Source organism: Paroedura picta, chromosome 1 (assembly GCF_049243985.1).
Source record: "Paroedura picta isolate Pp20150507F chromosome 1, Ppicta_v3.0, whole genome shotgun sequence".
NCBI classification, from domain to species: Eukaryota; Metazoa; Chordata; class Lepidosauria; order Squamata; family Gekkonidae; genus Paroedura; species Paroedura picta.
The window spans coordinates 14102061-14117322 of NC_135369.1; the positions used below are offsets into that span (position 1 = coordinate 14102061).

At 51.8% G+C, this 15262-nt stretch overlaps 1 protein-coding gene across 2 annotated transcripts in view; it reads left to right on the top strand.

The window, feature by feature from the left end:
- The window catches only part of DAP3 (death associated protein 3), a 44966-nt gene that overhangs the window by 29494 nt on the left and 210 nt on the right, over positions 1–15262 (top strand). For both annotated transcript variants that reach the window (XM_077322796.1, XM_077322786.1), the window contains 7 exons: positions 1120–1212; positions 3425–3555; positions 5343–5423; positions 5652–5810; positions 8676–8735; positions 9436–9525; positions 11444–11561. In XM_077322796.1, coding sequence (XP_077178911.1) covers positions 1120–1212; positions 3425–3555; positions 5343–5423; positions 5652–5810; positions 8676–8735; positions 9436–9525; positions 11444–11561 — 732 coding nt within the window. The remainder of the gene's footprint in view (positions 1–1119; positions 1213–3424; positions 3556–5342; positions 5424–5651; positions 5811–8675; positions 8736–9435; positions 9526–11443; positions 11562–15262) is intronic.

A 15262-nucleotide genomic window follows, 5' to 3' on the forward strand; every position in this document is an offset into this window, starting at 1 on the left:
GTGCCTGTTGTGGGGAGAAGAAGAATAGGTGATTGCAAGCTGCTTTGAGACTCCTTTGGGCAGTGAAAAGTGGGTTACAAAATCCCAGCTCTGCTTCCCCTAAATGGAAGTGTCTCCTGCTGCCTCCTAAGGGTCAAAAGCCAGGGGGCCAGGGGTACCTCCCTGGGGAGGCTGTTCCACAATCATTCGGCTGCCACTGGAAAGGCCCTCTCTCACATACCCACCAGCTTGGTATAGTGGTTAAGAGCGGCGGCTTCTAATCTGGTGAGCCGGATTTGATTCCCCACCGCTCTACATGTAACCAGCCAGATGACCTTGGGCTAGTCGCAGTCCTGCTAGAAGCTGTTCTCACAGAGCAGTTTCAGAGATCTCTCAGCCTCACCCACTTCACAGGGTGTCTGTTGTGGGGAGAGGAAGGGGAGGCGATTGAGACTTTGAGACTCCTTTGGGCAGTGAAAAGCAGAGCATAAAATCAACTCTTCTTCAAATGACCTTCTTTGATGACAGGACAGTCAGGATGCTCTCCCAATGATTTTAATTCCCAGGCAGAAACACAGGGGAGAAGAAGGTCCTTTAGATACCCTGTTCTCAAGCTGTACATATTTAATTAGGAGTGGATCAGTATCCCATGTCATTGCTAGAGTACCGGTTTTCTTAAAAAGGGTTTCATGAAACCCTGGGGTTTCTTGACATCCCTGAATGGGTTTCCCAAAAGGGCAAGAGTTAATTATTTTTAATATATATTTTATATATATTCATCAGGTGAGATGACCATATACATTCATGCGACCAGCCCTCCCCCTCCCTCCCAAAATGGCCAATGATGGGCCTGGAAGGGGTAGAAAGGGGAGGAGCCTCAGGTGAGCATGCCCACAGCGCTGCTTCCCGACCACATTCTGCAGGATCAGCCGCTTCTGTGGTTTCTCAAAGCCTGAAGAATGTTTCAGGGGTTTCTCAACAGTGCAAAAGTTGAGAAAGGCTGCTATAGTATCAAGGTCGATTAGCGGTGGTGTCAAAGATGGCATAGGAAGGGGCGTGTGGGTGTAACACACAAGGGGACCATCTCCAGTTGTAGGCCAATCGGGCTGCTGTGGTTTCCTTAACACCCTGTGATCGAAGATGGCGAAAAGGGCACGGGAAAGACCATGACCCTCTGCCACGCCATCCATTACTGCGCGAGGCAGAACTGGCTGATCCTGCACATTCCTGACGGTAAGAACTCTAGGTCACATCTGCTGTTGTCTGGAAGTTCTGGCTAGGGGCAAAGGTGCTGGACACTTGCCGTAGCGTAACCCAGCCATTCTCAGTGTGGGCCATATGGCCCTCTAGCACAGTGGTCCCCAACCTTTTTATCACCGGGGACCGATCAACGCTTGACAATTTTACTGAGGCCTGGGGGGGACGGGGGGTAGTCTTTTGCCGAGGGACTTCACTGCTGTTGCAGTAAACGCTGGCAGGGGCTCATGGGAATTGTAGACCATGGACATCTGGAGGGCCACAGTTTGACTACCCTTGCCCTAGGCAGTCGATTCCACTGCTGAAGTACTCTGAAATTTCCCCCCCCTGATATCTAGCTGGTATCATTCTACATGTAATTTACAACCATGACTGTGGATCGGTCCTCTCCACTGCTGCCAAGAGGAACTGCTCCCTGCCCTCCTCCAAGTGAAATACTTAGAGCAATCATGTCTAGGATTGGGCATTTCGGCCGCCGAAGCACCCAACCCTACATTCATGTCCCTTCTTATCCTCCTCTCTGAGAACCAATTTAGGCTTTTCAGAAGCTCCGGTAAATATGTCCAGTCCGGTTCTATTCCGAATGGAGGCAATTAATTGCTTCTGTCGGTGTTCATCCACAGCAGAAATCCAGCACCTTAAGAAAAGGGGGGGCTGAATGTACTCTTATTGCACAAGCGACCCCCCCATGCAAGGAGCTGGTCATTCAAGCAAACTATTTGTCCTTCCTCCTTTGAACAAGACGGTCTCAATAGGACTTATGTCATTGTTTTGTGTTTTCTTTTAAATGCCCTACTGGGTCCTAGCAAGAATAGAAGAGCAGCTGAAGCAAGTTCAGGATTTAGAATCACAGAATCATAGAGTTGGAAGGGGCCATACAGGCCATCTAGTCCAACCCCCTGCTCAAAGCAGGATTAGCCCTAAGCATCCTAAAGCATCCAAGAAAAGTGTGTATCCAACCATTGCTTGAAGACTGCCAGTGAGGGGGAGCTCACCACCTCCTTAAGCAGCCTATTCCACTGCTGAACTAATTTGTTATATGGGAACCAAGGCCCGTCTGAACGTTGATCTGACTAGCTTCAACATTGCTTTCCTTGAAATGGATTGCTGGCTGTGTTCCACCTCCATTGGCGTGGTCTGAGCCAGTTTTAAAGCACGGTCTAAACCAGGGGTAGGCAAACTGTGGCCTTCCAGATGTCCATGGACTACAATTCCCATGAGCCCTTGCCAGCAGCTGGCAGGGGCTCACGGGAATTGTAGTCCATGGACATCTGGAGGGCCGCAGTTACCCCTGGTCTAAACACACCGGCTTTCCAGGAGTGGAGCAAGTGGGGCAGCTGGACGAGGGAAAGGGGCAACCAACGAGGTGCCCTAGTTGCTGCCAGCTGCCACTGAATGCCATAGCATCAAGGGGCATCACATGGGAAGGAGCTGGCAGTCAGCTGAATGGGGCACAGACAGGTGCCCCGTTGCATTCACCAGCCACTGCCAGAGTCTCCGGCTGTCAGCGGCCGTCAGCTCTGTAGGGCGGTGAGGGGGTGGCCCCCTAGACGGCCCTATCACATTTGCTGGTTAGGAGTGGCCACAAATCGGGCACAAGCTAAGTTTCCCAACGAAAATGTCCCATTTGTGCCTCCCCAAAACACTTCTTCAGACCTTTGTGCAGTTCACTTTGGGGGTTCTGCTGGCAGTACTATCACACCCCTTGGCATTAAATGTCTGGCAGCCCTTGAAAGCTAACAGCTGACAGGTGCAGCCGGAAATGGCTGGCAGCCATTTTAGTGGTCTGTTTTGCTTCCCCCCCCTCCCCTTCTGAGCGGGAGGGAGCAAAATCGATCTCTGAAATAGCTTGCAGCCATTTTAGCCAGACAGCAGAGCGGGCACTCCTGTCTCCTGCTGGCCCGAAAGGTCAGTTTGCCATTTTAGTGGCCTATTTCGCTTCCCCTCTCTTGGAACTGGTTCGTTCCAGGGCTTTGGTTCGTGAAAACCCTGAACCGAGCCAGAATTTTCCAGTTTGTGCCCATTAGGCTAAGGCTGTGGCCGGTAGCCAGGCGGGGGGAGAATTGCCCAGGTTGCCCCCCTCCCATCCACCACACCCAGAGCGTCCAGGGAACTTTGCCCAGAAGCACAATGGCCGTCTCTGCTTGTTCCTGCTGTACCAAATTGGCTCCTTTGGTTTCCATCGCAGCTCACCTCTGGGTGAAGAACTGCAAAGAACTGCTGCCGTCTTCCTACAACAGCAAGCGCTTCGACCAACCACTGCAAGCCTCGACTTGGCTAAAGAACTTTGCCATCACCAATGAGCACTTCTTGAAAGAGGTCAGCAGCTGCTACTGCCCCGGTGGGGGTGGGAGGGGGAGGGTTGCAGGATTCCTGCGTCGACTTCGAACCCCGTTTGGCACCCCGCCCTGCCTGCACGGATCTCAGAGTCTCAGTTTGGAAAAGAGAGGACGGAGGAGGTTTGCAACATGGTGGAGAGACTTATTTATTTATTTTTGTTGTTTTGGTTTATTGGCCGCCACTCCCATAACTGGCTCGCGGCGGGTTACAATTTGTCCGTGTTCAAACCCCATTAAAACAATTCTGGACATTCATCCATGTACAACAGTGGTCTCCAACCTGCGGGCCGCGGTTCCCTCTCCCCGTCCCCCCCCCCCCGCAGTAAAAAACTTCCCAGGCCGCAAGCTCGCGGCCCGAGAAGCTTCTTACTGCGGGAGGGGGAGAGAGGGAATCAGGGTTGCGCCGCGCATTGCGCATGCGCGGCCGAAATCGCACATGCGTGGCACTTTCGCCCATGTGTGCATGCGCAAAAGTGCCACACATGCGTGATTTCGGGCGCGCATGTGCGGCCCGGCCGCGCATGCGCGCTTTGCGGGCGGGGCAGTTGCCCTGCCGGTCCCCAGCCGAAAAAAGGTTGGGGACCACTGATGTACAAAACAGACTCCGGAAACATTTAAAAACCATGGCGGTCTACAACCCACTAACCCCTCAAAAAGCTAGTACAGGAGTGGGAGGAGGGGGTGCAGATCGCAAAGCTTACGCTCTTCACACCGGGGGGCCCGTCAGATCTTCTTCGCCACGCTGGCCTTAACCATAGACCTCGCGGAAGAGCTCCGTTTTGCAGGCCCCTGACGAAGATAATTTATTCTCTCTCGCAAAATGCTAGGCCCTCCAGGGCTCACGGGCAGGAGATTCAGGACAGGAGATTTCGCTCTATGCCCCTCGCAGGGCCTTGCGCTCTGCGGGTGAAAACCTGTTGGTCGTTCCCGGCCCTAGGGAAGCACGCCTGGCCTCGACCAGGGCCAGGGCCTTTTCAGTCCTGGCCCCGACCTGGTGGAATGAGCTCCCGGGAGAGCTGCGGGCCCCTGCGGGATCTTTCAACGTTCCGCAGGGCCTGCAAGACGGAGCACTTCCACCAGGTTTATGGTTGAGGCCGGGGCTGATAATAGATCTATGCTTCCCCCCCCGGGGACTTGGGTTCTGGACCCGAAGCAAAACATCATCAGGACCTCCTCTCCACCCGCTAGTAGTGGGAGGGACGGGGGGGGGAGTTGAGCTGCCATTCTTGCCATGCCGGCAATATTGGCAATTTTATTATTGTTTTATGGGGTTTTAATGGGGATTTGCGATATTGTTACCCGCCACGAGCCGCAAGGGAGTGGCGGGATATAAATCTAAGAAGAAGAAGAAGAAGAAGAAGAAGAAGAAGGAAATGCTTCTTTGCACAGTGAGTGACTAAAACGTGGGACTTAATGCCAGAGGATGGTCGCAGGCATAAATAGCCTTAAAAGCAAATTAGATAGATTAACGAAGGAGAGATATGTCAGAGGCTATTAGACATGGTAATTAAAGTGCCTACATTGAAAGGCACTAAGCCTCTGAATCCCAGAGCCAAGCGGCAACCTCAGGGGAAGTTCTCAGCCCTTTTGCTGGACCTCCAGAGGAACTGGCTGGCCACTGTGCGCATGGGCAGATAGTTGTGAATTTCCTGCATTCAGCAGAGGGTTAGACTAAACGACACTGGAGATCCCTTCCAGCTCCATGGTTATAGACTCCTTTCAGTTGCCTTGTGATGCTAGGGTTTCTTAATCCTCACCTGTTTGTAGATCAATACGCAGCAGAAGTACACATGGAGTAAGTGGGAGAGCACTGAGAAGGGCAGCCCCCTGATGAGCGTGATAAAACAGGTAAGAGGACGGTCGAGCCCATCTGGCCTTGCCGAGACCCTGCAGACCTAAACTGGGGAGAGGAGGCGAAGCAGCATGTTTGTTGAGCTGTTCTGCTAGCACGGGGCCTGCAGAAGGCAGATCAGGTCCTCCTTCTGCAGTCAGTGGGTGTGTCTGGCGGTCACTGGTTCTCGGGATGCCTCTGGTCTCGTTGCGCTGAGCAGCTCCTGTCTCTTCTTCCCTTTCAAGGGTCTGAACCGTGTCAGAAATGCCAGCGACGTTGTGGCGGTGGTTTTTAAGGAGCTGAAGCAACAGAGCCCTTCGGGGTCCTTCAAGCTGCTGGTGGCCGTGGATGGCGTCAACTCCCTTTGGGGAAGGACAACACTGAAGAAAGAAGACAGGAGCCCGGTATGGAACTCAGAGCTGAAAGGCCACAGCAGTGGTTGGTGGCTTATCTGTGTTCTTATGAGGGGAAGGCCTCGGCCTCCCTGCCCTGTTGCTGGCCCTGCAGAGGGACTGGCTGGCCCCTGGGTGAGGCAGGAGGCTGGACTGGAGGGACCCTCCCTGGTCTGACCCAGCAGGGCTCTCCTGTGTCCTTATGAGGGGAAGGCCTCGGCCTCCCTGCCTTGTTGCTGGCCCTGCAGAGGGACTGGCTGGCCCCTGTGTGAGGCAGGAGGCTGGACTGGAGGGACCCTCCCTGGTCTGACCCAGCAGGGCTCTCCTGTGTCCTTATGAGGGGAAGGCCTCAGTCTCCCTGCCCTGTTGCTGGCCCTGCAGAGGGACTGGCTGGCCCCTGGGTGAGGCAGGAGGCTGGACTGGAGGGACCCTCCCTGGTCTGACCCAGCAGGGCTCTCCTGTGTCCTTATGAGGGGAAGGCCTCGGCCTCCCTGCCTTGTTGCTGGCCCTGCAGAGGGACTGGCTGGCCCCTGTGTGAGGCAGGAGGCTGGACTGGAGGGACTTTCCCTGGTCTGACCCAGCAGGGCTCTCCTGTGTTCTTATGAGGGGAAGGCCTCGGCCTCCCTGCCCTGTTGCTGGCCCTGCAGAGGGACTGGCTGGCCCCTGTGTGAGGCAGGAGGCTGGACTGGAGGGACCCTCCCTGGTCTGACCCAGCAGGGCTCTCCTGTGTCCTTATGAGGGGAAGGCCTCGGCCTCCCTGCCCTGTTGCTGGCCCTGCAGAGGGACTGGCTGGCCCCTGTGTGAGGCAGGAGGCTGGACTGGAGGGACCCTCCCTGGTCTGACCCAGCAGGGCTCTCCTGTGTCCTTATGAGGGGAAGGCCTCGGCCTCCCTGCCCTGTTGCTGGCCCTGCAGAGGGACTGGCTGGCCCCTGGGTGAGGCAGGAGGCTGGACTGGAGGGACCCTCCCTGGTCTGACCCAGCAGGGCTCTCCTGTGTCCTTATGAGGGGAAGGCCTCGGCCTCCCTGCCCTGTTGCTGGCCCTGCAGAGGGACTGGCTGGCCCTTGGGTGAGGCAGGAGGGTGGACTGGAGGGACCCTCCCTGGTCTGACCCAGCAGGGCTCTCCTGTGTCCTTATGAGGGGAAGGCCTCGGCCTCCCTGCCCTGTGGCTGGCCCTGCAGAGGGACTGGCTGGCCCCTGTGTGAGACAGGAGGCTGGCCTGGAGGGACCCTCCCTGGTCTGACCCAGCAGGGCTCTCCTGTGTCCTTATGAGGGGAAGGCCTCGGCCTCCCTGCCCTGTGGCTGGCCCTGCAGAGGGACTGGCTGGCCCCTGTGTGAGGCAGGAGGCTGGCCTGGAGGGACCCTCCCTGGTCTGACCCAGCAGGGCTCTCCTGTGTTCTTATGAGGGGAAGGCCTCAGCCTCCCTGCCCTGTTGCTGGCCCTGCAGAGGAACTGGTTGAGGCCATTGTGTGAAGCAGGATGCTGGATTTAATGGACTTTTAATTTTTTTCTATTTAAATCCATTTGTACCCTGCCTTTCCATTGAGAAAGGTGCCCAGAATAAATAATTAAAAGGTAGCATATTGTTCTAACAAACATCACATTAAAACCAAACTAATTTCTTACTGCATCAGTGAGGTGGAGAGGGTTGCACCTATCGTTTTGTTGCTTGAGACGTGAGATGGAAATCATTGCCATGATTACATGGGAGGGTGAATGGGGACGGCATGTGCCATGAAGCAAGGGAGGCTGTTTGTTCACAGGGCCGGCAGGGCCCGTGGGGACAAACAGCTCCTCGTGGCATCCACTTTGAGTGGTGACCGGACGTGTGAGGCAGTGGGTGTCATTGGGTGCGCACAGTGGGCATGGGCAACAGCTTGTAACCTGTGGGCCGCGCGCAGGGGGTCGATCCAGCAGCGGCATGTGACAGCTCCTTGTGGGCAGGAGGCGACAGGCAGCAGGCACGTTGCCGGAGGCTCATCGTGGCACTGCCACCTTTTAGGGGCACTGCCGTTGGTTCCTCGCGGCCGGAGGCAGCGCCTCAGAGCCTCCGCCAGCCGCATGGGGCGGGTGAAGCATCAGCATGTGCTGTTCTCAGCAGCAGGCGGCGTGTTTGTGTGTGTGTGCGCGAGGTGGCGTGCAGCTTGTGTCCGGATTCAGGGGCTAGTGGTCTAGAGCAGGGGTAGTCAACCTGTGGTCCTCCAGATGTCCAGCATTTGCTGGCAGGGGCTCGTGGGAAATGTAGTCCATGGACATCTGGAGGACCACAGGTTGACTACCCCTGCTCTAGAGGCCGCCTCAACTGGGCACACCCGGATTTGCTCATGCAGGTGGAAGCGCAGGCCGGACACACAGAAGTGTGTTGGACAGCGCTCCGCATAAGCTGGCTTTTCAGAAATATTAGAGCCAGCTTATTATGGGTAAGGTTCGATGAAAGCCAGCACAACCTCCTCTGGAAAGATAAACTGGGGTCTCTGTAACTGGGATAGACTGTGGTTCCTGTGGCACAGCATCTGCTTAGCATGCAGAAGGTCCCAGGTTCAATCCCCGGCATCCCCAGTGTGGTTGTTATTTATGCTGTGATATAAATTGTTACTCGGTTGTTATGACGTTGTATTGAAACTGTATGTTCTAGATTAAATTATAATGTTCCCTGTAAACCGCCCAGAGCTGTAAAGAACGGGCGGTATAAAAATCCAAATAAATAAATAAATAAAATAAAATAAAAAGGCCAGGTGGTAGGTGATGGGAAAGACCTCTGCTTGAGACCTTCAAGAGATGTTTCCAGCATGAGCAGACAATACTGACCTTGATGGACCAATGTACTGATTCCACATGACGGAGCTTCACGTGCTCCATGGCTTCTCTGTTGGCTTCAGGTCTCCATAGAGGAGTTGACGCTGGTCCGCAACCTGAGGAAGATGGTGACCAATGACTGGGTGAGGAGAATGCTATGCTTTTTGTTGTTGCTGTTGTCGTTTGGTCCAGGAGAAAGCCGAAGGGACTAGAATTGCCCGGACTGACCAAGTCTTCATAGTCGAGAATCCCTTAGGGCAGAGTCCTCCAACCTCTTTGAGCCTGCAGGCACATTGGGAATTCCGACATGGCAGCGATACTGCTGTTGCAGGAGGCGGAGCCAGCCACAAAAGGATTACCACAGCTTCACCCCGGGGACGCAGCGAAGGTTCTTGGGCTGTGTTGGCAGCTGCTACCAAAGCAACATTTTTTAAAAGCTAGATTCAGGGGGTGACCTTGGGCAGGTACAGCGAGCCTTGAGGATGGGTCTCCCTGGAATTCCATGCTCCATGCGACAGCAGAAGGGAAAGGAGCAACGGACTCCGTTGCAGTCAGCCTGCCTCTTCCTGCATTGGTAAGCGTTACCGGTGGTATGCCAAGCCAAGCAAAAGTCTTCACCCACTGGCAGAAGAATCTCCCTGTGGGGAGAGGTTTACAACTTTGGTGCTAATGCCTAGAAGGCCCTTCCTCAGGTTGTCGTCGTCCCCCCCCCGTAGTAGCCCCAGGGGGGGGGGGGACCTGGAGCAGGACATCCAAAGATGAACAGGCAGGAATAGAGAGGATGGTCAGTGTGGACCTCCAACAGGTTTCCTTTGTGACATGCTGCTCTCTTGTATTTTCCAGACTGGAGGTGCCATCGTGACAACCCTCAGCCAGACAGGGTCTGTCTTCCAACCCCGCAGAGCTTACCTGCCCAGCGAATTGCTAGGAAAGGTGAGGCCAAGGCTGGGGCTCCTCCTCCATTTTCGCATTGTGAGACAGGCACAAACAGAAGGACAACTCCAGACATTTGTGTGGATCAAAGGTGGGAGAGGGTCTGTCTCGGTCTGCTTACCCGCCATGACGCAGGCCATGCAGACTCTGCCCCTTTGTACTCTAGACCAAAGGGGGACGAACTGTGGCTCTCCAGATACCCATGTCCTACAATTTCCATGAGCCCCTGTCAGCATGTGCTAGTAGGGGCTCATGGGAATTGTAGTCCACAGGTATGAGAGCCACAGTTTGCCTGCCCCTGCTGTAGGCACACTTAAAGCAGCATGTGATCTATCATTGCATCTGCCAGCTGCTTGCTGAGTTCGAGCAGTTCCTTGGGGAAACTGGCTTCCCCCTGGAGGCAATAGACTCTCCAGCTTTGAGGGTTTCTAAGCAGAGGCTAATGGCCGACAGACCGCAATGATGCTGCTGTGAATTTAGGCAGATGGCTCTCGTGGCCCTTTCTTACATGCCCAGGGTCACGCCAATTGCCACTTTGGGGTCAGGAAGGAACTTTCCTCCAGGAAAAGTTGGCCCAGGGATCCTGGAGGTCTTTTGCCTTCCTCTGGGCATAGATCAAAGGTCACGTGGGGGGAGGGAGGGAATAGCTGTGAATTTCCTGTGTTGTGCAGGAGGCTGGACTAGATAACCCTTGAAGTCCAATTCAGTGTTTCTATGTTCTAAGCGAGAGCTGGGGAGCTGCATGTGGTATGAAAGCCATGTAATTTCTCAGTGCTGCTCTGTCTTATAAAGCACTGGCTCTGTTTTCAAGACTGGCTTCTTAGCCCATAAGTGCTAGAAGCCTGATAGTGTTGTCCAGAAACCAAGCTCAAATTCTTAAGATGCTGTGTTTAGCAGGGCTGACTGAGCACACATGGCACCGGTTGTTGGTTGTTTACAAGTGAGCACCTGCAGGATTTTTTTGGGGGGGAGAGCATCCCATGCCCTCTCTCATTGCCAAGTCTGGCGTAGTTCCATGCCTCGGGTTTTATTTTGGGAGGGATTTAAATCCCATGATGTATTCTTTTAATTTTTCAGATTCATGTGCAAATGGGGGGGGGGGCACAGTTCCCCCAAGTGTGGAGAACTATCCGTTTCCTGTTGGCATGGGCCTAATCTGCAGGCTTAAATATCCACCAATCAGCCCACACTGGACTCTTAGATTTATTCCCTGATTCCTCACTGCTTCTTATGCATGGGGCATGCTGCATTTCTTCCCTCCCTCCTCTCCTGGAACCCCTCTGCATGGACCAGTCTTGCCCCTGCTGCCGCTTCCCTCTGACCCCTCTCCCTGTTAACCTTTACAGCCTCCCAAAGGCTTCTTTCAAATCTTCAGTGTCTCTTTCACGCACCATTTAGACACAGTTTATTTCTAACACTGATACGCTCCCTTTTTTGGCACCAGAGCTCTGAATACATTTATCTGAGCTGGCAGCAGGCAAACCCAAGCAAAATCACTCTTTGAGAACAGTGCCGGCTCCAGGCATGAGCGAGGGGCATTGGGCCTTTCCTGGTTCCTACCTCCCCCGAAATGACTCCGTCGTTGGCAGTTAGAAGCTGGAAGGAAAGGGTCTCTCGGCACCAGCCACGGAGGATTGCCATCTGCTTCCTGCCCTCTCTTTGTTGGCACAGCTTCTGGCAGCAGGCCCTGAAGGGGCTTTCAACTGGAGCTGAGTCATACCAGAGAGGGAACTTGGGGGCTGCAGCCTCATTTGGGTGACCCCAGCAGACAGCGAGATTTTGTTTTGGCCTTGCTTTGATAAGAAGCAGCTTGGGCGGGTTCTTTTTTTCCTTAGTGCCCCAAAGTTATGTGGGGGGGAAATGGAAAGTTTCAAGACCTGTTCATCATCTCCCCCTTCCTGTCCTCCCCACACTGCAGGAGGGCTTCGATACCCTGGACCCCTTTGTCCCCATCCAGCTTCCTGATTACACCGACCTGGAGTTTGAGAGTTGCTACCAGTATTACCTGGAGCGCAAGTGGCTTCAGCATGAAAAAGGTGAGCCTGGTCCTGATTCAGAGGGAGGTGCCTGGTCATACATTCAGCATGCTCCAAACTGGGGAAGCCAAACTGTGGTATATCTGCAATAGCCATGGACTACAATTCCCATGAGCCCCTGCCAGCATGTGCTGAGAGGATCTCATGGGAATTGTAGTCCATGGACATATGCAGAGACACAGCCTGGCCACCCCTGCTCTAAACTCAGAACAGAGGTGTAGCTGCCCTGGACTTCTTTGGTGACCTTGCTTAGCTGTACAGCAATTGATTTAGAGGCATTTTCCTTCACTCCACCCCATAGACCAGGGGTAGTCAAACTGCGGCCCTCCAGATGTCCATGGACTACAATTCCCAGGAGCCCCCTGCCAGCGAATGCTGGCAGGGGGCTCCTGGGAATTGTAGTCCATGGACATCTGGAGGGCCGCAGTTTGACTACCCCTGCCATAGACTGTCTAGTCCTTGTGTTTGGACTGATGGTAGGCTTAAGTTCCTGCTGGGTCATTCAGCTGGGCTCCAACTGGCAATCAGCTGGCCAACTCTCCCATGGATTTGTGACAATCATAACCCCTGTAATCCACCTTTCTCCCCTTGGCATAGAAAGGAGTATAAACTTTATAGGGAAAAACAACATGTAGACATGCTGAACTAGGACACTGCCTGAATTGAGGTGGGTAGCCATGTTGGTCTGAAGCAGCAGAACAAAGTTTTAGTCCAGGGGCACCAGAGAGACATCTATGGTGTAGTGGTTAAGGGTCATACAAGTATATAAGAAGGACAGTCTAATAACTAAACCTAACAGAGATAGAAAGACCTATCCAATGGCAATACAATAAAATAAAATGGCAATACAATAAAGAAAGTGTCCTTTTTTACAGTTTTCCTTATCTATTTATTCAGTAGGACTTCTTGTCAAAACGGCGTCCAGGTAATTTCCGTTTTCAGTGAAATTCTTTCCTCAGTGACAAGTCCTCTGAGTCTTCAATATTTTTATCAATTTTATAAGTATCAAGAATATTAACCTTATGTATAGTAATAATATAATACTGGCCACAGGCTCACATAGGTATGGGGATAAAATTGATAAAAATATTGAAGACTCAGAGGACTTGTCACTGAGGACAGAATTTCACTGAAAACAGAAATTACCTGGATGCCGTTTTGACAAGAAGTCCTACTGAATAAACAGATAAGTAGTGGTTAAGGGAGGCAAACTGTAATCTGGAGAACCAGATTCCCCACTTGTGCACATGCAGCCACCTTGGGCTTCTCACAGTTCTCTTGGGACTGTTCTTGCAGACCCCACCAGGAGTCCTGTGTGCAGTTTTGGAGGCCTCACTTTAAAAAAAAAATGTGGACAAAATGGAGAGGATTCAGAGGAGAGCAACAAGAATGATCCTGGTCCTGGGGACCAAGCCCTGTGAGGAAAGGTTGAAAGACGTGGGAATGTTCAGCCTGGAGAAGAGGAGTTTGACAGGGGATATGATTGCTGTCTTTGAAATGTTGTCACTTAGAGGAGAGCAGGGAGCGGTTTTCAAAGAGTAGTTCAGCAATGGAATGTACTGCTTTAAGAGGCGGTGGGTTCCCTCTTAGTGGTAGTCTTCAAGCAGCTGCTGGACAGATACTGATCCCGGATGCTTGAGGCTGATCCAGCATAGAGCAGGGGGTTGGACTAGGTGGTCTGTAGGGCTCCTTCTAACTCTAGTATTCCATAAATCTAAGCTGCTTTGGGACTTCCTTTGGGTAGTGAAAAGCGGGATATTAAAAACAGCTGTTCCATAGAATCATAGAGTTGGAAGGGACCTCCTGGGTCATCTAGTCCAACCCCCTACATGCTGGACACTCACATCCCAATCGCTCATCTACTGTAACCTGCCACCCCTTCTGAACACCAAGGTTTTATATTGGAATCTATCTGAAGAAGCATGCATAGCACCTTTAAGACCAACAAAGATTTATTCAAGGTGTGAGCTTTCAAGTGCATGCACTACAACTGAACTGAAAAAGACTGATTAGCTGTTTTAGGAAAGAATTATCATATGGCATCATATGACTTAATTTGGATATTATGACACAGTTTGCTAATTTGCCACAATTTGCTTTTGCCTTATATCTCCACAATTAAGATGGTTGTTCATTTATTTATTTATTTGTTTGTTTGTTTGTTTAGATTTATATACCGCCCTCCCCGAAGGCTCAGGGCGGTTTACATTAAAACTAGTCAATGAAAACATTTAGACTGAGGAAGAGTGCTTGCACTCGTAAGCTCACCTTTTGAATAAATCTTTGTACGTCTTAAAGGTGCCACTGGATTCTATTTTTGTTATTATAACCATAGATTCAGAAATACAATAAATGCAGAATGACAATTGCCAAGTTGGCATAGGTGCTTGATATTAATAGAAAACGTGTGCAGTAAAGTTTTTGATGGGTAAGCATCTTCTTTATGATTATGATGATGATGATGTTATCCGTTCAGTCGTGTCCGACCCTTGGTGATTCTCTAGGAAAGTCTTCGCCACGCATCCCTGTCTCTAACTGCTTCTTTTAATTGCTTCATGATCATCCCTGGATCAGCCTTGATCATGTCGAGCCAGTGGATCCTTTGGCGACCACGTTTCCTTTTGCCACTGACCATGCCGAGCATTAATGATTTTTCTAGCGAGTTTGATCTTCTTTATATGTTTTCTATTAATATCGAGCACCTATGCAAGCTTGGTTGTTGTCATTTGTGCTTTCAAAGCATTGGTTAAAGCTTTTCTCTATATTGTAACAACTCTTATTTAGTTGTCTTTACACAGTAGTTCAAAAAAGCGGCACGTGACAGCGTGGGTGTTGTCAGGGCAAGGGTCTGAATTGAACAAGAACAAACGTGGGCCAAGGCTGACGATTTTCAGTCCCACGCTGGGCAGAAAACTACTGTTTCAAAATACATACCTGATCCCACCCATGTTTACATAAATGTTACGTCCCTCCCACTTTCTGTAGGCTTTACCCCCTTCCTAAGTGTACTGAGGCTAGTGACCACACACTCGCCTGCTGTAAAAACAAGTTCTGCATCAGTATGAGGGCCGTGCCACAGGGAATTCATTTACTGGCTGTTGCTCAGGTCTAAACAGAAGAGAAAAAGCTGGAGAAAGTGTTATCTCCGCAGCAGGTGAACTTAAACCTGCTCCATCAGTAATGGGGCAGGTCTGCAATAATCCCTCCACTCCCATTCATCCGTATCTCCCAGCAGTAAGCTCTGCTCTAACTATTAATTTCATCAGCCAGAGATCTAAAGCCTTTCTCTTTCAGTTTTTAGCATAAACAGGTCTACAGTAATTTGTGATAGGTGCAATATTAATTTTGAGGGACTCCTTGTATCACTATGTTTTTCTGAAGTGTTTTGATTTTTTTGCGCTGGTGGTGTTATACTTGTAAGGTGTCCTGGCTACTGGAAAGGAAAGCCTGGGAACGTCCTTACATTTACGGGAGCCTGCATGGGATAGTATTTAAGAACGGCGGCCTCTAATCTGGTTTGATTTCCCAGTCTTCTTCCACATGAAGCCAGCTGGGTGATGAAGCCAGCTGGTTCTCACAGAACAGTTCTCTTAGAGCTCTCTCAACCCCACCTACCTCCAAGGGTGTATGTTGTGAGGAGAGGCAGGATAGGTAATTGTAGGTCACTACAAGACTCCTTCAGGTAGTAAAACGTGGCATAC